The sequence below is a fragment of the Tympanuchus pallidicinctus genome, unplaced genomic scaffold (genome assembly GCF_026119805.1).
Source record: "Tympanuchus pallidicinctus isolate F22 unplaced genomic scaffold, pur_lepc_1.0 scaffold3, whole genome shotgun sequence".
Classification (NCBI taxonomy): Eukaryota; Metazoa; Chordata; class Aves; order Galliformes; family Phasianidae; genus Tympanuchus; species Tympanuchus pallidicinctus.
The window spans coordinates 60,688,376-60,714,123 of NW_026294747.1; the positions used below are offsets into that span (position 1 = coordinate 60,688,376).

Genomic DNA, 25,748 nt, shown 5'->3' on the forward strand with positions numbered 1-25,748 from the left:
GAAAACGGGGGAAAGGAATGGAATGTGGAAGAAAGGGAGAAGGAGGAAAACGAAGAAAAATGAAAAAGGGAAGGGGGGGGGAGTGAAAGAAAGAATGTAAAAACTAAGGGAGGGAAAAAAAGGAGGAGGAAGGAAATGGGGAACGGACGGGGAAAGGGAGAAAAACGGGAAGAGAAAAAAGAGATTAAAAAAAAAAAGAATGGATAAGGGGAGGAGGGGACCCCCTCCCTCCCCCCGTGCAGCTCCGGCACCTGGGGCGGGATGGAGGCGGAGCGGTCCCGCCCCGTGTAGAAGGCGGCTGGGGGCGGCGGAGCGGTGCGGAGCAGTGCGGAGCCGTTACCGTCCCTCTGTCTCTCTCTCCGTCTCTCTGTTCTCTCACCGTGAATGCGCGCAACGGGAGCGCAAGTCCTGGAGCGCAGCGCAGCGCTGAGGCGAGGAACGGAGCGCTCGGAGCTCGGCGGAGCGCGGTGTCCTCGGCAATGCAATCCGCGCGGCTGCGCGTCCTCCTGCCTCTGCTGGGCTGCCTCCTATCCGCGGTGAGTGCTGCCGGTACGGGGTTGCGTGGGGTTCTGCCCCGGTCGGTAGGAGCTCTGTTTTTGTTGGATGGGTTCAGAAGAGGCGTTTCGCCTAAAGCAAAGTTTGGGCAACTTTGGAAACGCGGTCGGTGAAAGGCAGGTGTGCGTTTGCTGGGTTTCCCTTTCTGTGTATAAGCGGGAATCTCTTAGTTATTTTTTTTCTCCTTTTTTTTCCTCCTTTATTTGTTTATTTATTTTTCTTTCTCTGAGCTCTCCCTCTTCAAGAGTAACGGTATCGCAGGAGCTCGAGGAATTCACTTTGTGTTTTCAGTGCTTTCTCGCGACTCCCGCTGGCATTCAGCTTTGCCGTCTGCCGCTCCTGCTCAGGAGCGCAGTGGTGTTCGTGCAGCACCCTGCCAAAACTAGGAATAACGGGATGCGATACCCCAGGACAGAGGCTCCAGATGGTACCATCCCCACCCATGAGAAGTTCAGCAAAGTACCATTCTCCTGCACTTCAACCTCATCGTTCATCCTTTGGCAGCAAAGGATGTGTTTTCTTCCCGCTCTGTCCCTTCTGCTTGTAATTTCCATGCTAGCCAGTCCCTGACCACGGGCAGCGCTGCTTCTTTCCCACTGCTGACAGTTGGTAGCATGCTGTAGGGGTTAGCAAATGGGATTGATTCTGCTGGTGCATGCAATAGCTGATTTGCTGTGCAAACAGTGCAGGTGTGGGGCTGGGTACTGAATATTTTACTGAAGCTCTTGTTTCCTTGCAGTTTGCAATTTCTAGCTCGTTCCACACTTCTTTTTTTTATTATTATTTAGTGAGCTGTATGGGGAGCTGGCTGTGGCTGAGTTTCCTTCCCGTAGAGTTGGCTGATGTTGCCCATGGGAACTGGTTGCCCATTGGCACGTGGCCACAGGTCTCCCTGTATGATCACAGAGTGGGTTGGGTTGCAAGGAACCTTAAGGACTATCCAGTTCCAGCCACTTTGGCTCTGCTCAGCGAGTGACAGCTTTGAACCACTCCACTCCCCACAGGGCAGAGCCAACCAGGCTGAACCTCAGAGAATGACAAGTAACTCAGTTTTGAGACTGCTTCACTTGTGTCTCCTTACTTCTCCCCTTCTCACAAAGCAGTTGTTTCAGTGTTGCTTTCTTTTCTGCTGTCAGTGTGAGCCACCCAAGCAACTTCATCACCAAAACTTTCTTTGAGGAAGAACAGGTGGGAAAATGGATTGGAATATATGTATATGTGAATAAAAAATGGCCAGGTATTTCATTCCAGGAATCCTACAGACTTTGCCATAGTGAAGATCCAAAACAGCTCATGGCCAGGGCTGGAGTTGAGGGGGGGTTAAGACAGGAGCAGTGCTCCTCAGCTGCTGGAGCTGCTCCAGCCTTTGCTCCTGCTGAAGCTCGTGGCAAAAAAAAAAATCCCAGTTCATTAAATGCTGTTGGCACGAAGGGGTCCTCTGGGTCAGAATCCTGCAGAGTTGTTTGCACCGCATGTTGTAGTTTGGCATGCGTTTGTGTCGCTTGGTCCTGTTGGTGAGTGCACACCCTGAAGCTCTGCAACAGTGGCAACCTGCAGCCTCATTGTGTTCCAAGGGTCAATCCCCAGTCCTTTTTCAACCCTTGTAGTGTTTTCTCGTTCCATGCTTTATCTTGCTTCCTTGCCTTGGTTTAATGGAGCCATCGGTTGCTTTGCTGTTCTTTTGTTGTGTTGCTTTTCCTGCACCTGGTTTGTGCTGGTGGGTTAGAGAGATTTACAATCTCCTTATCTCTGCTGATCTACACAAGGTGACTAATACTAAAGTGTCTCAGTGCCAGAGCAAATCCCTGTTGTTTCTGTTTCGCTGTTTGAGCCCAGGAATCAGGATTTGTTTTTAAAGCAAAAGATAGCTGTGTGGTGGTGACAGTCCGGCTCTGGGACCTGAGATTGCAAAGGTTTTTTGCAAAGTTTGTTGTGATAACTTTTATTGGTCTGCCATTGGAAAAAAACTTTGAACGAGAGCAATAGGCTGATTGAGAAGTTCAGTGCTGTAAAGCTGTTGTGGCCCCGTGGCTTCTAATTGCCCCTGTAAAGTTTCACCTTGCCCTCTCGTGTTCTACTGATGTGGAAAGAAGAAACTGGGTAAATGTTATTTGCTGTGGTTCAGCAGAGCTGCCTCTAGCAGTGGTCAAGCTTAACACTGACCCAAAGAGTGAAGTTTGGGAGGGAGGATATGCAATGCAAATCTGCAGTGATCCCTGCTGAGTTCTGTTGGGTTGATTTGCCATTTCGGGGCTGTGATTGAGTTGATCCAGCCCAGATCAACAAATTGCACAGTGCGTGTCCAGCAAATGGGGATGTGGTTAATTCAGAGCCCTTGGTGGGCTCTGTGTGCTTTCAGAGCTCATGGATTTGGCCAGACCTTTTCCATTGGTGTAATCTGTGCTTTTCTTCAGAGGTTTGTTCTGCTTCTGCGATGAAGGAAGGGAGTAAAATCACTCAGATCTGATCTTTTAGCACCCTAAATGTAAGTGCTGGAGATGGACGATTCTAAAAAGAAAACAGTTAAATTTAGGCTTGTTGAACAGCTACTTTGGCCATAACTCCATCTCTTTCATCTGACCATCGACTGTGAATCTGAGCATTGAGAAACACACATTTAAACCAAAATAATCCGTTTCATGTTTAAAGGAGGCGATGTTACAAAACCGAAACCTGTTGCTGGGTTTGTGATTGATAAACATTTATCCATGTGTAAATGCATGGCTGGTTTTATTCATTCATTCATTTTAGGGCCATCTAAAAACACATTACCTCTTGGTAACTCCAGAACTCTCATTGGCTCTGTATAAAACTGAAATAAGTTCTTAGAGCATGTATTTTCAGCCATGCATATTTCTATGAAGCTCTGATTTCAGGCATAACAAGAGAAAAGAGCAAAGTAGGCAAAACTATACTGTGTGGAGTATTGAAGGCAGTTTCCTCCAACGCGTCAGCAAGGGGATTCACATCATAACTCTCCCTCCTTCCTGAGCTGAGAGATCTGCAGGAAAGCTTGGAAGAACCAGGCGGGATTGGGATCATGATGTGTCATAAAAAGGGCTGAATCCTACTCAGGGTTTTTAAAGAGAAGGGATAGTTGCCAAATATTCAGCATCAGAAAGCAGATGTGACCATGGACAGAGAAAGCTGCCTAGCTTGTTAATTTGGGTTTGGATGTACATGATGCTTCCTTTTTCCCTTTTTACAGTGCTCTAAAAATAATCTGCTTCAAGTTCCTTCACCGTTGTAGTATCAGCAGTGGTGTGACAGCCAGAGGGCTGAGCTGAATGCCAATGCCAGCTGAGTTATGCTCTGTCTCAGGTGAAACCTGGCTGGTGTGGACTTGTGATGGTGCTGCTACTTTTTGTTCTTGTTCTCATCATGACACAGCAGTGCAGCTTTTCTGGGTGCTCTACTCACCCAAGCATGGAGGTTGAGGTCCCTGTTGGATGCAAAACCTCTTCTGCAGTTGGACAACTGCTCTGGCTCTGATCACGCAACTGTCTAAACACGGAGGTCGAGTTCATTGTTGGATGCAAAGCCAGTTTTGCAGCTGGACAACTGAGGTGTGAGTTCAAGAAATGTTTGGACATGGCTCTCAGATGTAGGGTTTGGGTTTTAGGGGCACGGTGTGGAGTAAGGTTGGACTCAGTGATCCTTGTGAGTCCCTTCTGACTTGGGATAGTTGATGGTTCCATGATTCCGTGAGCACATTATGGGTCTGGTCACGAAGGCACTGATTGTGAGACCTAGAAAGAAGAAGAGGATGAGAACTGGGGAAAAAAAAATAGGATTGGAAGCAGCCTGAGCCAGGCAGTGTTGCTCTGTGCTGTAGCTGCCTGAAAGCCCTTCGGGTGCTCAGCCCATGACTCAGCCATGTCCTTGCTGTGTCTCTGTGTGGGCTGTACTGTACCTTGTCTTCTTAAGTGATGGTTTGTGCAGTTCTCAGGAGATGAAAGACATAAATAGTGTTTTCTCTTTACTAAATGGTCTCTGGCAGAAGCAACTGGAAAGGCTGGGATCTCATGAAAATCAGTCTTGCCATATCCTATGGTGACTGAGTCTGTAGGACTGGGAAGTCAACAGCATTTGGACTACTTCATAGACACAGATTCTTGTTGTAGATGGAGAAGTGGGACAGGAGGAATATCTCCCTGTTCAGCATCAGTTGTCCCATTGTTAGCCTGAAAAAGACTCCAGACATTATATAGATCAAGGAGATCCAAGACAAAAGGGATTATTTTTTAATTAGATCTGAGTGCACTTGGTGGTTTGTCACATTCTGTGTGAAATCAGTGGCTCAGATTCAGGAGAGTAGTCTGCTGATCTGTGTGAAGGGAAAGTTGTTACTCAGGTTTTGATGAGGAGAAGAACTTGGCTTGGTTTTATGAACGTGGTGGGTTGCATCATGTTCTCAGGCCAAGCCAGTGCAGAGGCAGTGTAATTTCTGTGCTGGGAATGGGATCTTTGCAGCATTGTGTTGGTTTACGGAAAGAGGGAAGTTCCAGTGCCTGGAAAAGGGGATGTAGTTATTACAACCCTGTTCTCTGATCTCATCAACTTTATTCTGTGTTAGAAAAACAAGGAAAGACCTTTGTGAGGTCCAGAATCTAAGAAATGCAGCCAGGAGGAAAAAAAAAAAATAAGAAAAACACATTTATGGTCCAAATATGTAGGCAACCTGAGTAAGAGATGCTGTGATGCCTCAGGGCAGGAGAAGTGGCCAGCAAAGGGGTTGGATGGATAGACAGACGGACAGGAGCTCCAGCTCCTTCCATGAGACTTGCTGGGCCTGCCTGTGCCCTGGCACTGATTACTCTGAGTTTCCCTTGCTGAGTGCTGAGCATTTGATGCTTTACTGCTCACAGATGTTCTCCAGAAGTTACGAGCTACGTTTGGGTGGGAACGAAGCCAACACAGGGATGTCTGGAAATGAGATCCCAGAGGACTGTGGTGGTGGAACGAAGATCAAACCCTATGTTTTTCTCTATGAGAGAGGAAGGGAAGCGATGCTGGCTATCAGATTGGCCTCCATCCAGAGCTAACACGGCTAACAATGTGTCAGGGAGGTTGGACACGAGCAGCCTTCTCATCACAGCTCCCTTTCAGAGCACCCTGCGGCTTGCTTGGCCTCCTGCCTGCCCACCAGGGATCTCTCTGGGATGATTCATCTCTCCAGGCACCAGCTTTACCTTTCACATTGCAAGACCCATAATGCAGGGAGAGCTCATTCATTAGCATTCAGAAAGTGCCCTGGGGAAGGGATGTGATGCAGATGGGCTACCAGAAGCCAGCTGGGTGCTCCTTAAATTCTTATCCTTCAATTCTTTACTTGTTGAACAGGGCAATAGTAGGCTTCTTCAGCACTGTGTTTATAAAGTACTTGAAATCTTCTGGAGAGACAGGTGGAAATGCAAAGCTTCCTTCTGATAAGGATGGTGTTAGCAGCGCCCAGAGTTTGTCCTCAAACTTCAGTTTGACTGGAAGCATCTGCTGGTTATTAGCTTTACTACAAATCACTTTAAAACTGCTTAGCCTCACGCACAAACCCTAAGGAGGGAGCAGATACAATAGCAAGAGCAATTATGTTAAATGATTGCCAGTCTGCACAAGTAAATTTAACCTGTGTGAGCACAGCCTGACCTGGCTGGTAGGGTTAAGAGGCGGAAGCAGGTGTGACATTTCTTTACTTATGGTCCTTGCCTCCAGCATTCATCCTGTGCTCGTTGGTTGGCTTGCAAATGTGGTGCCCTGGAGTTGCCATAGCCCTGGTACCGAGTTAGTGTTGGTGACATCAGCAATCAGCCCAGCACATTTGGGCATCTCAATACAGAAAGGACATGGAGGTGCTGGAGCAGGTCCAAAGAAGGGCAGCAAGGCTTGTGAAGGGCTTGGAGAACGTGGCTTATAAGGAGAGACTGAAGGAACTGGGGCTATTTGGTCTGGGGAAGAGGAGGCTGAGGAGAGACCTTACTGCTCTCTTCCAACACCTGAAAGGTGATTGCAGCAGAGCGGGGCTGGTCTCTTCTCACTCTCACAGGAGGAGAGGAAATGGCCTCAAGTTGCACCAGGGGAGATTTAGATTGGATATCAGGAAAATCCTCTTTACAGAAGGGTTGTTAAGCACTGGAATAGGCTGCAAGGGAGGTGGTTGAGTCACCATCCCTGGATGTGTTGAAAAACCATTTGGATGTGGTGCTCAGGGACATGATTTAGCAGAGGGCTGTCAGAGTTAGGCAGTATGGTCTGGTTGTGGTTGGACTTGATGGTCTTTAAGGCCTTTTCCAACCTGATCAATACTATGATTCCGTGATTGTAGGCTGGTTTATAAAGTGAGTTTAGGGATATGTTGTGCACCAGAGTGTGCTTTGTGGATTGCTTATGGCTGGAAAGCACTCATTTTTGCTGTTTTACTGGTGTCTCAGTGTTCCAGGTTTTATCTACAGCCCCAATTTATACATGTACATCATACTTCCAGGACTTAAAGACTCTAGCTTCTGAGCTAAAGCCTAAACACGTGAGTGTTGGAGACCCTGGTGTGTTTTTCATAAATGAAGTCCCTTTTCCAGTCAACTGAAACAGCAGATGTTAATAGCCCTAAACTCCTCTGTGAGTCACATTAAGTAGGTTCCTTACCCCCAGGGCATTCCATTCAGTGTTTGAACATCCGGGAGATGGAGATTTACACTTCTGGTTTTCTATTTAAATTCAGGTGCTAGAAATGCCTCGAGATTATTTTCTGATTCAGATCTGAACTGGGATTATTTTCAGATCCATTTCACCGGTGGGCCAAACACAAGGCTCTGTGATGCTGCTTTGGTAATTTCTTCAGAACTTCAGAATTCGGCGTTGTTGATTTGCACCAAAAGTCAAGAGAACTGAACACCAAGGCCCCAAATCTTTTTGGGGCCACATATGTTTACTGAGCTAAACCCCAACTTGTTTGCTGAGCTGCTGTCCTCCTGATCCACCTTTTGCTTGTACAGCAGGCTCAGGGATGATCCTACTGAAGTCTTGATGCTGAGCGTGAGCTCCCTGTTGGTATAGTTTAATCTGCATCCCTGTGAAATTTCACCTCATCAAGAGGGGGGGAAAAAATAATATCTATTTAAATCCGGTTCTTCTCAGGAGGGAAAATAATCAATACCTCATGTCTCCTTTGTAAATCTGAAATCTATAGTGTGTCTTTGAAAAAGGATGTTTATTTGTGGCTCCAACCTTGATTTTTGCGTTGAACAGATGTTTCAATTAATACCTGGTGACCTGTAGCATCACAGCACCTGAGCAGCGAGTGTCTCCAGGGCCCTTATCAATGTCACAGTCTCTTGCAGTTAATCAGGGTGACCTCGGGCTGGAGATCACCTTGCAGAACAGGATGCCCGTGCTGCACAGGTGTGACCTGGAGCAACGGAGATCCCACTGGGTCAGGTTCACTTTGGGTCAGCGGAGATGCATGAAAATACCCGCGATCTCCCTTTCCCAACAGCCAAACCCACACAGATCCTGTGTTATCTGCCAGTCCCATGCACGTGCCATGAGCACAGAAGATAACAGTGCACCTTTTCAGGCCTCATTTTCAGGCAGGCTACAGCAGCAGTTTGCTTCAACCCCTGCAGCCTCCTGCAGTTAGAGGTCTGGAGCCGCCAGCTGGATCCCTCCCCAGGTTATCCACGTGTTGTATCCCTGCAGTCTTCTTTATTCACAGCTCAGAAGCAGCTTTTATCTCATATTCCTTAAGTGGCCAGGTGGCTGAAGTTCAAACTTTAAGAAATATCTGCGAGGCAAAAAGGAAAAAGAAATATACTTAATAAAACCCTTAATCACTCTGTGCAGTTGTGAAGCTGCTTCAAACCGGAGTCTGCGCATCCTTATGCTTGGAAGCAGCCAGAATCCAAAACTTGCTGGAGATTCTCCCTCTTCCACCTTTATTTAGCTGCAGCCAAATTCACCTCCTAATTTAAGTGAGTGCAGTGATTTATTATGCAGTCTTTCCCATTACAGGCCCTGTGCTATCTACCAGAGAAGGAGTTTATCCCGTTTGTGGCCATGTGAGATATAAGTCCTGGCTTTTTCTTTAAGTCACCTTTTGAGTCCTCAGGATGTGTTTTCATACTGAGGGAGGGAGTGAATAAAATCCTCCCTGGAAGCATTCAGCTCTAGCTGAGAGGAGAAGTGGTATCACACACACCACAGAGCTGCAGCAGGGCAATCCTATGGCTAAAGCCACTTAGTCCTCACCATCAGCAGCAGGGCTCCATCCAGAGCTGTGCCTGATGCTTCTAGTTTCCTGGAATACCTGCACCCATGTGGTTCCCTCCCATTTATACCTTTCCTTTTAACTATAATCAGGCTTCTTCCCTCCACTGCTTTTTCTTTTTTTTTAGTGTATATTAAGTTTTCTTGCTGCTCAGCATGCTCAAAGGAAGACAAATGGGCCCCGAAATGAGGCCAACCAGTGCCTGAAGAATTGCTGACATACTTGAGTGTCAACTGCTCGTTGCTTGCATTTTTTGGGAGACTGACATTAAGCAGTGTAGATCTTGGCTGTGCCATGCACTTAGTTCCTATCCTGTAACAATTCCTCTCAAATCATTCCCCCTCTTCTGTTTTCTCTGCTTATTGGTGTTGTGCAGTTGCATATTTTCTCTCTTTGCCTTCAGATTTGCAGTTGGGGCATAAGCTGTGTTTTTGGGTATGGGAATTCTTGCTAGATCATCCCTTTCTTTTGAAGCACTGATTTCAACAAAACTAATAATTGGAACTGGATAATAATTGGAACCAAATAATAATTGGAGTTGAAACTGGATGATCTTTAAAGTCTCTTCCAACCCAAGCCATTCCGTGATGCTGTGGAAATTAACCTGGTTCTTCCTTCCCCACTCTCTTTTCCTTCCCCTGAGAAGTTAAACATGTTTCAACAGTGTGTTAAGGGTTTAACTTCAGGCCGTTTCTATGCAGTGTGGATGAGGCAAGGTTTGTCGAGAGAAGCGAGGGCTTACACTGAAACAACTGAAATAGATTATATTTAAATATAAAATAAAATCTAAATGTACTTGCATACGTGGCATTGCACCCTGAGTTCTGAAAGAGAACTGAAGCCAAGTGGCCATTGCTCTGGCTTTAGCCTGCAGACTAGCATTAAAAAGAGCTGGACAATGACCAGCAGTGTTCTCTTGCAGCCCAGAAAGCCAACTGCATTCTGGAGTACATCAAGAGAGGGGTGGCAGTGGGCAGGCTCATGGTGATATGACAAGGTGGAATGGTTTTAAACTAAAAGACAGGAGATTTAGGTTAGATGTTTGGTGGAAATTCTTTGCTCAGTGGGTGGTGAGGCCCTGACACTGCTGCCCAGAGCTGTGGGTGCCCAATCCATGGAGGTGCTCAAGGCTGTGGATGGGGGTCCTGGGCAACCAACCCATGGCAGGGGGTTGGAACTAGGTAGATTTTTGAGATCTTTGAGGTCTTTTCCAACCTCAGCTATTCTGTGATTCTGTGTTTGTCAGCTGGATAATCTGGAAGAGAAAGCAATCCAGGCAAAGTGCCTGGAGATAGAGGCACTTTGCAAAGCCGCTGCTGCCGTCCTTCTGCATTACAGAGCTTCAAAAGCCAGGCCCATGCATTGCCATTCATGGTTCTGCTGGACTTTAAAAAACATGGGCTCAATGAACATGTTGGTTTTTATGAGGTTTTGCCATCCCTACATCTCACAGCCTACTGGTTTCTTGCAGTCACAGAGTGATGGGGCTGATGTTCCTAGCAGCTCCTCCCTGTCTGTGTAGTTCATCTGTTCTACAGATGCCAATTACTCTTTTCTCTGTAATTAACTAACATGACTAAACTCAGAGCAGTTAATTCAAGCCTACGTATAGCTTGAAGTTTCCTGTGTTTGAGTTTTGTTTCTCTTTCTTAGTACAGAATCATAGAATCGCTGAGGTTGGAAAAGACCTCCAAGATCATCCAGTCCAACTGCCCACCTACCCCCAGTATTTCCCCATGAAACCATGGCCCTTAATATAGAATTGTAGAATCACCAAAGTTGGAAAATCTCCATTAGCCTAAGAAAAAATCTGATGTTCCACACACTTCATGGCCATTGCAGTACTTAAAACTGTGGTGCAAGAGGTTAATTTAGGGATCTACTTATCACGGTACCTATTTTCTTGGAGTTGGATGTCTACCGGTGGGTGAAGGTGTGCTGGAAGGGTGTGATCTAGTCTGTAATTAAATTGAAGTCGTCTGAATATGAGGCTCATGATGCTGGCAGGTGTATTTACATCTTCCTCTTAATTCTTCTTTGTATCTTACAAGTTTGGGGGGCATAAAACAGGAAGAATTTTTCGGTCTCCTTGAGACCTCTGCCAACACAGGTCTTCTGTTGGATCCATATGGTTATTTAAGTTACTGAAGTTCCTTTGACTGGGAAGATCTTCCCAGAGCCAGACAGCACTGGTGGTTTAAGTGCTTTGGTCAAGCTCTGATACTTTCGTAGAAGGAAAGGAAATGAAAAATCAGAGCTTGCTGCCTTGGGTCTACTTGACCTGAGCCTCAGAAATGTCTTAAGCATCTAGAAATATTTTTAAACCTAGCTATAAAGTTGAAGCTTTGGTTGTTTGTTCAGCTGTTTTACTACTATGCTCTTGTTAAATACAGATGAAACAAAACCAGGATTTATTGAAGGGGCACCTTCTAAAAATGCCAAATTCATTTGTGGAAGAACAGCAAAGCAAAGAGCTGATGGGCTGCAGGTTTTTGCTAGAGGAATGGCTGTGACAGAGTGTGACAGAACTGCATTTACTCTTTGGGAAAAACGATGTGGAAGGGAAGGGATGTATCTCTTGTGCAGGTTGATCAGATCTCTGATCTCACTTGGGTTGGTGCTGTCTGGGACCATCCAGAGCAGCAGCATTCCTTGGGATAGCCCATGCTGGCATCACTATTCTGCCCTTTTGTGAGGCTCCATCTGCAGTACCGTGTCCAGGTCTGGGGCCCTCAGTACAAGAAAGACAGAGAGCTGTTGGGGAGGGTCCAGAGGAGCCACAAAGATGCTCAGAGGCTGCAGCACCTCCCTACAAAGACAGGCTGAGGGAGCTGGGCTTGTTCAGCATGGAGAAGAGAAGCTGCAGGGTGACCTCAGTGCAGCCTGCAGTACCTAAAGGGAGCCTACAGACGGGAGGGGAGTCAGCTCTTGGAAAGGGGAGATGGCAGCAGGACGAGGGAAATGGTTTGAAGTTGAAAGAGGGAAGATTTGGGTTGGATATCAGGGGGAAATTCTTTGCTATGAGAGTGGTGAGGGGCTGGAACAGCTGCCCAGAAAGGCTGTGATGCCCCGTCTATCCCTGGAGGTGTTCAAGGCCAGGTCTGATGGGGCCCTGGGCAGCCTGGGCTGCCATGAAATGTCGAGGTTGGTGGCCCTGCATGCAGTGAGGGGTTGGAGCTTTATGATTCTTGAGGTCCCTTCCAATCCAAGCCATTCTGTGATTCTATGGTCACAAAGCAGCCTGGGGGCTCTTGTCTTTCTCACTCTGCCTTTTTCCAGCCTGTTTGGTTGTGTTTTTTCCCTCTATGTATTGCTCTAATGTTTTTCTCCTGTTGTCCCTCTCTCCTGGAGATCTGACAGGTTTTGTTACTCTGCAATTGAATTCATCATCCCAATAAAATGGCATCTGTGCCTTTGATTTGGACTGGCTTTCTTCTCCACTGTATGACTGCTGAAAAGTCACATCTCCTCTCCAGGAGTGTTACAATGTAGGGCAAGTTGGTGCTCCTCTACTTTGTAATTATTTCTTCTCTGCCAGTTCACCACTCAAGCTTCCCAGGCTGTCAGCTCTGGAAACAAATATTAATTATATATTGCAGCCCCAGGATGGAAGCCTAAGTGGTCAGAGTACAACACACCTAAAAATAAATGCTTGCTCCCTTTGCAGAGTAGCCTGGAGAGAAGAGTAGCAGCATCCGTTGGGGTGACTCTGAGCTGAAGGAGATGAGCTGATAAATTGGGCTGCTGCTGGCGATGAGCAATGATTCAGGCACAGGGTGAGGTTGAAAATTCCTTAGTTCAGCTCCAGTCAATGGACTAAGGGTGTGCCTGAAACCCAACCTGCAAATAAGAAAAATATGCTTTCTTTACATAGCATTTGCTTATTTCTTTATTTTGTCTGCCTAGATCATAAAGACAAAGCACTTTGTATTTGGTTAGGTTAGCCTAGCAAACCATATTGACCGTGGGGATGATGCTATTGTCCTCTACTTGTGAACTCGTGATAATGTCAGGGAGTGGAAGCATCTCCTGAAGTCTGAGGCTAGTGCAGGCACAGGAGTGTCTGTACATTTGGTGGGATTGAATTTGGCTGGGTACAGGAAATTTTCTAGCCATGAGAGGAGCATGATGTGAGAGCAGCCTGCCAAGCGCGGCACTGAAAGCCAGGCAGTTAAATTCTTGTGTGGGAGGTGGGTCCGTTTCTGGAAAGGATGTGGGATCTATCCCAGGATCTGCCTTGCAGTATTCCTCTATGAGGTGCATGTTATTCAGCTGCTGCATAGTGAAAGTAATCAGTGTAATACCATTCGTGATGCAGGGCCAGCCCTCCTGCTCAAGCAAAAGCTCTGCAAAGCAAAGCCAGGAGCAAGACATGGCTGCAGTAGGGACCTACTGCTGAGGAACCTATCATTGAGGGGATGGGAGGATGACTGGGTTTGCAAGTGCATCTGGGTTTGGATTTGACATAGCTGAGAGCTGGAGATGATACAGATGTGGTCTTGGAAAACTACTGGTTTATTGAGAAATGTGCAGGATCTTTCTATAGTCCCTCCCAGTGTTGCAACTTTGCCAGTTCTCCAATGGGAAGCTCGTACTGATAAGGTGTTTCTAGTTGGTTTCTGCTGCAGGACACATCCCTGACACAAGAAACTCAAACTGGAAGGCTTTGCTCTGCAAGTGACTGGGGTCGTTGCTCTCTGCCCCCTGTTCCCATTTGTTTGGAGGAATCCATCCGCTATTGACTCAGACCTTCCTGTGCCAGCCAACAGTGTCATCATTCGGGCTGTCATGGGAGTCATTGCCATGAAGGGAAAAGTGTTTGGTTAGGGAACAGAGGCAGGGAAGATTTATTTCATCAGAACAATGACCCTGGCCATGTGCTTAGCATTCAGCCAGAGGGTGACAGGCCCAGCACTGTCTCACAGTGCAGATGAGGTCTGTTTCTCATAAATCTTCTGTTTCATGGCAGAGGAATCATACAATGGCCTGGTTTGCAAAGGAGCACAGTGCTCATCCAGCTCCAACCCCCTGCTGTGTGCAGGTCACCAACCAGCAGCCCAGGCTGCCCAGAGCCACATCCAGCCTGGCCTTGAATGCCTGCAGGGATGGGGCATCCACAGCCTCCTTGGGCAACCTGTTCCAGTGCCTCACCACCCTCTGGGTGGAAAACTTCCTCCTCATCCAACCTCAGCCTCCCCTGTCTCAGTTTAAAACCATTCCCCCTTTTCTTATCAATATCTATATATATATAAACAATCATTTGCATGGAAGAGGGGAATTAGTATTTCTTATTGCTCTTATATGAGCCGTAGGAATTCTTACTCAGGTCCTCCACGCTGTACCAAAGTAGCAAATTTAGAAATGGTCCTTTTCTCCAGAAATGATATGATCTGCTGTCTCCATGTGCATGTGCAGAGGGATGTGAGCTGCTTCTGAGGGGTGGGCAGCTGGGTGAGAGGGAGAGAAGCTTAAAATTCATATTGTGCTCAGATACTGAGGTCTGTCAGTGGGGAAACCACTGTATTTCTGCACAGCTCACCCAATCGGTGGCTGCAGCAGACCTGTGAGCATGGGTTGTGAGACTGTGGAATGAGATTTAATGCCGAGATCTAAAGAAAACTCGACTGATTGCTTCACATTAGACTTTGCTGGGCATTTATCTTCCTAATGTGTTTCTCTTAAAACAAATGAAAAAAAAAAAAAAACCTACAAAAAAACCAGAAAACTTTTCTTAAGGTTTTCAGAAATGTGTATTTTTTTGCTCGTAAAGTTTTTGGGACGAGGGGGATGTTTAACAGTGGGCATTTAAATTTTTAGGTTGTTAAAGAAAAAGAAACGGAGTGCATTTAACCTTTTTTCTTCTTGTTACATAACTGCAGAACTTCATGATTCCTGAAGTATTTTTCTTGGTGGAAGAGCAAATAAAAAGACACAACTTGCTTTTTATAGATTGTTCTTTAACTACGTTTTTCAGGCCAGAAAAGTGACCAGCCTGTGCTAAATCCAGTCACGCTTTTACAGATTGTACTGCAATGGGAAGGAGGGAAATGTCACTACTGATTTGCAGGCTGGAGGCCTGACACATGCAGAGAAGGGATAATGACCTGGGTTTTAGATTGTAGACCGGTTGCTGTTAGTGGAAGAGTTTCAGCATTGGAAGTCATTCAATTGCAACTCTTATTTGGAAACTATTCATTGTTCATCTGAGGATTTTTACCTCGCTTCAACAGAAGTACAATTAATTGGGTAAAAAAATGTCCAAGCTTCAAAATAGTGGAATAAGTCTTGGTTCTGAAGGTGTTTAAGCACATAACAAAGTCCTGTCCCACAAGAACAGGCTTCTGGTGTTTCCTGTGAAAGTGGAAATGTTAGTGGGTATCCACCTTATGTTTTCCGTGCAAAAAGGTGGCATTAAATTGGTGTGACTGGAAGTGGCACATCTAAGGGAGAAGAGCAGGAGGACTTACAGGAGTCAAACTCTGTATTCTGCATTAAATATCATATCATAGAATCATAGAATGGCCTGGGTTGCAAAGGAGCACGATGCTCATCCAGTTCCAACCCCCTGCTGTGTGCAGGTCACCAACCAGCAGCCCAGGCTGCCCAGAGCCACATCCAGCCTGGCCTTGAATGCCTGCAGGCAGATGTTATATGTATATATGGGAGATGTTTGGAGATCAGTGTGTCCTCAGGTTTGTCTGGGAGAGGGTTATTTCAGCCTCTGGTGGCTGCCATGGTCTGACTGGAACAACAAAAAAACCTTCCCCAAATGAAGTAACGCGCAACCTTCTGGCATCAGGGAAATGCTGCTGAATTCCTGACAGTGCTTAGCTGATAGAAAATCCCATAGATCGATTAAACAGAATGGGTTCAAGACCTTATTTTTAACATCCTGCCTCCACATTCCTTTTCCTAGCAGGAGCTTGCACCGAGAACAGAAAGATAGCAGCATGTGGGCACTCGGTCCTTTATTGGGTCAGCCCGAGGAGTTTAACTAATGGTTGTGCTTGGGAATATCCTGCCCTGCAGTTACCATCCTCAGCCAGAACAAATCAGCTTAGCTTTGCTGATGTTAACATTACTGTGCCATGTTGTCGGAGCATCTGACCAGAAGTTTAATGCTCATGAAAATTGTTAAGAGAGTCTGAAACGTGGATGTCCAAGCATAAAAAATGCAACTGCAGTGCTCTGTTTTCCCCAGAGGCTGTGACACCTGAGATGTTCCTCTAGAGAATGCCCCGGGGTGGGTGGATGGCATCGCTTGTGTGGCACTGCCTTGGCCATATGGTAACTTGTGTATTTTGCTGTCACCACGTAGGGAGACCTCTGGCAAAACAGATTGACTCTGGCTGTGAGCCTGGCTGAAAGTCCTTGAGCGAAAAGGAGAAAAAAAAAGGCCTTTAACTAATGGAGTGGGATGCTGTGGCATATCTAGTTGTAGTGGGTCAGATGTACTGCTTCAAACTATGGCCTGAAGGTACTTTAGAGTGGGAAACCTTTCCGTTGCCTACAAAGTTGAATAGCAGTGCAGCCAAGGAGTTGAAATGAAATGTTTAGAGATGCTTCCATAGAGCATTCCCAGGACTCAGCAAATGCTGATCTGCTAGGTTCAGACAGAGGCAGGGAACTTTTCTGTATATTACTTCTTGTACAGACTCTATCTTCTATATGACTTTTTCTGATCCTTAAATAGGATAAGAAGAGCTCGTTTGGCACATGTGGCTTAGCAGAGTGAGTTTGCTGCACAGTCTGGCTGGAGCTGGGAAATGGGATGACAGAGGTTCATGTGTTTCCTCTGTAATGTTCTACATTCTCACTCTGATAAGCAAAGTGTGATTTTAATTAAAAAGCCATTCCAGTTGGATTTAATTTGTATGCCATTGAAGAGGCAAATTACTGTGGATAAAAAGAGAAAAAAAATGATTGTCTTCTCATTGAAAGAGTTTTAATCCACAGTGGCTTCAGAGTAGAAAGGGAGAATCATTTCCCTTGCCCTGCTAGCCATGCTTCCTTTGATGTAGCCCAGGATACAGTTGGCATTCTGGGCTGCAAGCAAACACATCTGGCTCATAAGCATCATCAAGCAACAATCCTAAGTCCTCCTCCTCTGGGCTGCTCTCAATCCACTCATCACCCAGCCTGTATTTGTGCTTGGAGTTGCCTTGATCCAGATGCATCACCTTGCTCTTGGCCTTGTTGATCTCCATGAGGTTCACATGAGCCCACCTCTCAGACAGGTTCATCTGGAAGGCATTGCTTCCCTCCAGCATGGTGACCACACCACTCAGTTTGGTATCACCCAAAAACCTGCTGAGCACTCAACATCCATGTCACAACAAAGATGTTAAATAGTGCTGTTCCCAATACTAACCCCTGAGAAACACCACTCTTCCCTGCTATTCACTTGGATGTTGAGCTATTCACCACAGATGGGAGTCAGCCTCTTCTCCTGCATAACTGGTGATAGAACTAGAGGGAATGGCCTCAAGTTACACCCAGGGAGATTCAGATTGGATGTTAGGAAACATTTCTTCTCCAAAATAATTTTTAGGTGCTGGAACAGGCTGCTCAGGGATGTGGTTGAGTCACTGTCCCTGGAAGTGTTTAAGAAACATTCAGATGTTGTGTTAAGGGACATGGTTTAGTGGGGAGATACTGGTGATAGGTGGAGGGTTGGACTGGATGATCTTGGAGGTCTTTTCCAACCTTGGTGATTCTATGAAATGTGGCCATCCATCCAATTCCTTCCTCATCAAGAGATCCCTCCATCAGGGAGTCATATTTACTCTTTTCCAGTCTGTGAGAACTTCGCTGAACTGCCACAGCTGTGGTTGCATCCCATCAGATCGGGTGGACTTGTACACCTTTAGGTTCTTTGGATGGTCTTGGATGTGATCTTCTGCACAGGACAGTTCTTCATGTTCCCAGTTCCTGTCTTTGTCTTCTGTGACTGGAGCAGGTTGGCTAGAGCACTTGCTAGTGAATTCTGAGACAAAAAGGTCACTGAGACCACAGCTTTCTCCATATCCTGGGTAATTACCTCTGCTGTTTCCTACTGGAGAGGGCCCACGTTTTTCCTGGTATTCTTTTCATCACCTTTGTATCTATGGAAGATTTTTTTGTTGCCCTTTAACCATGTTTTGTAGAAGATGACTTACGAGAGAACAAAGATGTTATTCTATTCCATTGCACCATTCAGTCTTCCTTGGTTATGCTGTTAAGCTGCTGCATGAGATGCTGCTGTCAAATAGCAAATTGTATTATTGAGGATATGAATGACATTTTAATCAAAAGCTGATGTACCTTCATATCTATCAAGGGAAAAAAAGGAGCTGGATCAGAAATGCAGCAACGTATCAGATAGAAGCACAATCCAGAACTCCCCCCATGGTTCTCTCTGATTTTTGTTTTTTCAGGTTTCTTATTTGATTTAATCATCTGCAACAACAATATTTTCAGTTCGTATAATCACAATTGTAGCCTGAAGTGTCGCTGTAAATAAATGGGGCAGGATTGCTTAGTTTCATTTTCCTAAACTCTTTGCAAGATTCAGTTTTGGATGTTCAGCTGGCTGGGAGCGTGCAGCAATGGGTGGCTCCTTGCCCAGCTTGGGAATCTGCGGAAGAAGAGAGCTCCCTCTTCATGTGCAGTCTTAATGAGTCTATAAAGCACATCAGTTACAAGTGACAGTAAATATGGCTTTGATATTGGAATAAAAGGCTTACAGTTAAAATACATGCCTGGCAATAAGGTACTAACAGTTGATTTTAGGTTTTGTTGTGTTTTCTCATCTTGTGTCGCCCCCTCCCACTGCTGTGCCTTCAGTGTGAATCTCTTGATTCTCAGCCTGGCAACATAGAAATCGAATGGAGACATAAAGTTGCATTTCCACCCTTGAAGAAGCCAGTTCCTCTTAGAAATCTCATAGTTTGGTAAACCTGTGAGGGATGGTGTTGGTTTTGCTGTGATTTAAAAGCACTCTAGCTTTATTCTATGTCAAAATGCCATAAATTATCATCTTCAAAGAGCAGTTCTTTGTAATGTCTGCAGGGCTGAGGTGTTCTGGGCAGGAAAAACCCAGTTAAGAGAAGTTAATGGCAAGAATTGAGTGATGGTTAATACAATTTTTCATTGCTATATGCAGGCAGGACTGCTGAGCAGAATATCCTTCTTTGTAAATAGCTGGTTTGTTGGCTGGGATTCTAAAGGTCTTGTGTCCTTCTCAGCCATAGCACATGTTGCCAGCAACCTTTGCTAGGTTGTCTGGAAGTGCTTCCCTCAGTGGATCAACTTCTGCCATGGCTGCAATGACTCTATATCACCAAGATGGGTTTTTGGCTCTGACAACAGCTAAGCCTTGGGGAAAAAGTTACATTCTTCACAGGAAGCAAAAAGCAATTGAGTTGTGAAATCCCAGCACTGCTAAGGTCTGTGTTCTCAGATTAGCAGCCAGTTGAGTCTGATAAGCAATGTACATTGCAGCCGTCCTCTAAACGGACTGGGAATCTGTGATAGCAAGTGGGTTGAAACACTGTCCCATAGCATATCTGCAGTCCCAGCAATTGCAAAATCCATTTGTTTTCATTAGGTGAAGTCCATCCAAGTACTTTGTAATTGGCAGATGCAGTCAGAGTTCATTGTGTCCTCAGCCAAGTACTCCAGGCCTGGGCTGTGGGGTTCTGCAAACCCAGAACTGGTGACATGGAAGTCACTTCACTAATTGGAAGACAAACAGATAGTAAAGAAAAGTGAACACAGCATCTCTTCTTTCCTATTGGGATGGATTTATTTCTTCTGTAAGCAGGAAAGAGGAAAAGGCTATTTGAGAAGTAGTGTCAGCAAGACATCCGGTATCCTTCATCCTTTAGTAAGATCTGGATGCACATCTTTAAAAATGTCCTCAAGGTGGGATTATTTTACAGACGTATTTTACATGTCCAGTTCTGTCATAATGCTCACTGGAGCTTGATGTAACTGCTCCTGATAGGGTCTTTAGCCAGTTGAGGAAGCCTGGGACTCCCAGGTACCCATGTGGAAGGCATAGGTTTCTTACATATGCACTTCTTCTTACTGGCTAGCCCACATGCCTTTGCAGCTGTGCTGTAATGGGCATCAAACTGTCAATATCTTTCCTTTAGATGAGGACATGGTTTAGTGAGGAAATATTGGTGGTAGATGAACTGGACTGGATGACCTTGGATGTCTTTTCCCACCTTGGTGATTCTGTGATTTTCAGTGCTCTCAGGATGTTTAGAAGGCTGCTGCTTATGAGTAGCCTGGGATGCACTGTAGGACAAATATTGCAAGACTTCAAGTGAAACACTGGGGCTTGGCAGCACCCATTGGTTTGGGATGGGTATTAGAAGAATTTCAGTGATTGGGCACAGGCACAGAATGCACATGGAGGTGGTGAAGTCCTCATCCCTGTAGAAGTTCAAGAACCATGGAGATGTGGCACTGAAGGACATGGTTCAGTGGGCATGACAGGGACAAGATGGGGCTGGACTATGTGAACTTAGAAGTATTTCCAGCTTTAATGACTCTGTGACTACAGCAGCATCAGCTTGGCTTTGCTTTGTCTCTTTTTTCCCTTGATCTGTATATTTAAATCACAGTCTCTTTTCTAACAATTATTCAAAACAGTGTGGCCATAAAGTTGGGGACTTCTGTGCGGTGTTTCCTCTTCTTGAAGTTCAGAACCTGACTGAGATAGAAGTTGCATTATTTGAATACATTTGGTCCCAACCATTCAGCAGCAAGAGGACTCCCATGATTAGAGGCCAGCAGCTATTTGGGGAAATCTAACTGGAATATAATATCTCAGTGCACAGGCCAAGATCAGACATCAGGCGTCCAAGAAGTCTATGTAATTTCAACTGTATTAAGATTAGAGTGATTCCTGATGGAGAGGATAGATTACTTTATTTGGCTAGTTATTAAAAGCAGCCAGTTTTCATAATTTACCATGAGTAAATTGAGTCTAATCACCTGTTTCCGATAAAAGCATAACTTGCACTTTGCACTCAGGAGCTGCTCCTGACAAATCATTGCCCTTTGCCCTAGCTATTAATCTAGATACCCTGGAGAGAGTTCTCAATTTGCAGAAGTTTCCACTTTGCACTTCATTGTGTCTTTTCTCTGCTAGATTTTATCCCCTTGTGGCAAAATGCCTTGTAGATGACCTTATAGTGAGAGCATCCAGGTGTTGCTCCAGAAGGGATTAAAGCTCCTGTAATTGCTTTGGTGGCCCCTTTTTACACCTTTGCCTTGATCTTCATTTCCCTTTCACAATGCCTGAAGTTGGCATTGCAGTACAGATCTTCCAACAGTGTGTGGAAAAGGAGTGTTATCATCCTATTCTTCCTTGCTTATACACTGAGCAGTTGTTAGCCTCTTCCTGATTGCACATATCATGAGATCACACTGAATTATTTATGCTTTCTAACTCCCAAATCTTCTGCCACATTACTACTTTAGAATTCAGACTGCCATACAGGATGTCTGTGCTGAATTTGCTTTTTCTTGAGCTCAGCTTTTGCATTTGGCTTTATTCAAATAGACCTTTGGCTGTATTCAAGAGTCCAAAGTGCTCTTACATGCAAGTTATCCAGGCCCACTGATTTCAAATGTTTATGCCTCTTAGATGTTGTTTAATATCCACCTGTGTTACTAATGGACTGGAAAAAGCTTCTTCATCATAATCAGATACATGCACGTTGCCCTGCTGCTTTCCAAATACAGATCAAAATCACACTCTGAACTTTCCTCTACTGGACTGTGCCATCTGTAAGATGTTGTTTGCTGTAATGCATTTAGAAGGAGGGGGAAGCCTGGAAATTATAACATTCTCGTTAAATTCTTATTGATACCAGCAGTAGATTTCTCTTGGTGTCTCAAAGTCCTTCTAAGCTTCATGACACATTGTTTGTATTTATTCATCTTTATTTTCCTTCCATTTAGTAAATGTTGATGGATTCGAGCTGTTTGTTAATTACTTTTCTCTTCTGGTTGTCCTTTTAATCTCAGTTCAACTGTGAGAGAAACTTTGAGTAAAAGTTAATGATTTGGACTGGAAAATTTGCTTGGCTTGGCTCCTTACCTTTCTGGCTGCCCAGTCCATCTCTCCAGAACTGTGACCTGCTTTGCAGCACAGTGTGCCAGTGGGGCAGGCAGCAGGCACGTGGTGAAGGAGGTACCCCATGATCAGGCTGGGGCTTGGCCACCAGGAGGAAAAAGGCTACATGGCAGCTGGGGGACATAGGTCACAAAAGGAGCGATGGCAGTGATTACAGAAGCATACTCTAGGAGAAGATGGGGGTGTTTTAATGGGATACTACTATGTGCTTGAGTTGCTTTCTGGTAAAAACAGATCTGCAGTTGGAAGTGGGAAAAAGATAACAGCATCTTAATTGGGATCCTTCTGAAAGTGTGACACAGGTCCCCAGAGGAGGTCCAAGGAACTGTCAGGGAAGAACGTATAAATGCAACTGATCCATTTACCACCACAACTGTCAACTGTTCACTCAAAACTCAGCTTTGGATAAACAGTGTTGGGGGTCTGATAGATGTTTATAAATATCTAAAGGGAGGTGGGAGGTAAATGGATGAGACCAGGCTCTTCTCAGTGGTGTGTAGCAATAGGACAAGGACTAATGGCCTAGAACTTGTGCATAGGAAGTTCAGTACTAACATGCAAAAGAATTGCTTTATGGTAGGGGCGACAGAGCACTGGTACAGGCTGCCCAGAGAGGTGGTGGTGTCTTCTTCTATGGAGATACTCAAGACCCATCTGGATGCCAACCTGTGTGACCTACTGTAGGGTGCTGCTTTAGCAGGGAGTTGGACTCGGTGATCTCTTGAGGTCCCATCCAACCCCTGTAATTCTGTGATTGTAATCTGCACAGTGAAATTTCCCAGAGTTCATAGAAAGGATCAGAGGGAAACTTTATTCATTCCATGAGGAGATAGATTTGACAATGTTATGAACAATTTAAGTGCTGTTTCATTAACAATTTTATGGCTCGTGCAATTAATAACACTAGAGAAGAAAAAGAAGCATGCTTTAATTTAAAATCAGCTTTCAGTAGATAACAACAACAAAAAAACCAAACATACAAACAGGGAACTCCTGCTATGTGTCATTGTTTCTGGAGATACATCTGTGTTTATAGAGCATACTCCTGTTTCTATGACTTGGATGGCAAGCTTAACAACTTGGCTGGGTTTTGTGAGTTAATGTTTTCAGAGAATTCTTGGAATACATTTGTTGTGTGCCCATGCTTGAATTGTTTCTGTGGTGATCTGCAGGAAGCCTGTGACTTGCAGAGTTTATATTGTGGCCAAGATGGGACTAGATTTGTTTTCTTTCTTTTTTTTTTTTTTTTACTGCTATACCTTAATTGTTTTAGGATGGCTTGGCTTTTGTGTTTATTTCCCACAAGGTATTTTGTATTTGGAAAATGTTGACGGCAGCTCAAGCTATTGCAGAGGGATTTTTCAACGGGGCTCTTTTAAACCTGCTTATACAGTTTCATCTTTGCCTACATCCAGAGCTTCCTGAAGCCGTAAGATTTATGGATACACTTGGCTGGACTTGTTAGAGAAACAGAAACTGGATATGGATGGCTTAGCGGATGACATCTTTACAGCAGCATCTTGAATTAACACCCTAACAAGATATTGGTGTTGGCTGAGGATTGCAAGCATAGGTCTTCCCTTGATTGCTGTGAAGTTACTCGGCAAGACGTTGCAAATGTGAAGTTGTCATGGGCAAAAAAGGTGAAGGAATGTCATGGGTCACAAAGGATCTAAAAGGGCCTCGGCAGACGGTTGTGTTTTATCAGGGATGCTGAGCAAGGAGGTATGGCTGTCTCAAGTGGGCTCAGATGCTTGGAGGAGCTGACAGCAGTCTGAGAGGAGGAAAAAGGATTGCTTCTCCATGAGTGTCCACAGGAGCTATCACCAAACCAATGATCATGTGTGTTTGAACAAAGAACCTTGGGGCTGTAGGTGTGCTTTGGCTGCTCCAAGGAGGTCTTGGGCAGCTTTGTGCATGGTTCCCTGGAGACCTGCACTGCTCACTTAGAGATGCTGAAATCGCAGACCAGAGCCAGGATGGAAATGAATGTTTTTGAGATCACTAATGTGCTTAAGTGTCCTCCTTATCCAGATGCTGTTTATCCCAACAGAGAGGTTCAGATGTTGATGGTGATGTAAAGATCTGTAGGCTGTGTGCTCCTGGTCATCTTTAAAACCTTGTAAGAAAGGTAAAGTCACAGCAGATAGAGGTGTGTCTTCTGCAGAATCATTCCCCTCGTTGCCTCAGTTCTTTCAATGTTAATTTAAACTTGAAGGCAATTCAATCCTTATTTATAATAAGGAAAATCTTAGGTATGCCATGAAACCTGCCTGCCTGAGTGAGGTTAATGCATGTGCTTTATAAATTGAGATAAACTAATGTGTGGAAATGTTAGCTTTCCAGGTAGGAAGTTGTTTCCACCAACAACTGTTGCTTTTGTAGAATAAGTCTGTACCTTTCTCTTTCAAAATGAACATATCTGTACAGGAAATACTGTAACATGTCATTGAACTTTAGGGAGCGTAACAGTGCCAAAGGGGTTGCCCTGTTCTGGTAGCTTTTCTGCTGCACCTCTGTGATGGTGTTATTGCTGGCAAGATTGTTTTTCCTTTTCAGGTGCAAATGACCCTGTGCAACTTAAAGTTCATTGGTATGTCGCATTTACCTCTCACAATGAAGTTACCAGAATCAAAAACTTTGATGAGGGATCTGAAGGAGCTGCATTTGGTTCCTGCTCCTAATGAAGCATCTTGTCTTTTTCAGCTTTGTGAAGTTCTCGTATACACCTGCAAAATCCAGAACTCTCCATCTTTGTAGCAGGTGTTCCTTTATTTTCAACAGATAACATTCAGAGTGGGAGCTGAACATGTAGGTTGCCCCACTTTTATTGGGCTCCTGATTATATTAGGCTGTAAGTAACATAAATAATAACAAGCTGGAAACAAACTTTTGTTATGGTTAAAAGAAGAGGCAAGTCATCCCTCACAGTCTTTTAACCGAAACAGATGCATCCATTTTTGGGAAAAAGCCCAGGACCACACTGGAGAGAATCCAGACAGGGCCAGAAGAATGATGTAAGGTCAAAAAAACACTTGAGGAGGAAAAAAGTGAAAGAATGAGGAGTGTTTGTTCTGGAAAACAAAAAAAAAATGAGGGGAAAAATCCCAACTTATCTTTATGCATAAGTTCACAAGAGGAAAGTCCTGTTTAATAACTTTATTTCCATTTATGGCAAGGTTACTCAGCTGAGTTGACCAAGGGAAGCCAGTTAAAGTAATCTTTTTGGATTTCAACAAAGCTTTTGATACTGTTCCATGATACTGTCCATCCTTCCAGTCTGGACAAATTGCTTAGCATACAGCTAGACAAATGCATAATGATGGGTGAGCAATTGGCCAAAGGGTTGGACACCAAGGCTTACAACAAATGAGGTTACACCACTGGTTGGATTCCCCAGACCTCCATTTTGTCTCATTCTCTTCAGTGTCTTTATAAATGATCCAGCAACAAGATACAGATGCATACTAACATACAGATGCATACTTGGTTTGTTCAGCACAGAGAAGAGGCTGAGGGGAAGCCTCATGGCAACCTGCAGTTCCCTCATGATGGCCTGCAATGAGGCAGGTGCTGATCTCTGATGCACAGAATAAGAAAAACGTAATATCTACTGCCTGTAACCAGTCTAGATAGAACCAGAAATTTGCTCCTTAATTTGCAGCCACCAAGCTGCATGATGTGCAGCTTAAAAAAGCCCAGGAATCAGGACAATAACAACTCTGTGAAATCTCTTTCATTGGGGAAGATGGGACAAAAGTTTTTCAGAAACCACTCCTGGGTCTCTTTACATTTCACATG

The 25,748-nt window shown here is 44.9% G+C and overlaps 1 protein-coding gene across 1 annotated transcript in view; it reads left to right on the plus strand.

Moving 5' to 3' along the window:
- Positions 1–278: 278 nt before the first annotated feature.
- Positions 279–25,748, plus strand: part of LOC128086427 (vasoactive intestinal polypeptide receptor) — a 105,291-nt gene continuing 79,821 nt past the window's right edge. Inside the window, exon 1 of the mRNA XM_052695090.1 lies at positions 279–536. Coding sequence (XP_052551050.1) covers positions 480–536 — 57 coding nt within the window. The 5' untranslated portion in view covers positions 279–479. The remainder of the gene's footprint in view (positions 537–25,748) is intronic.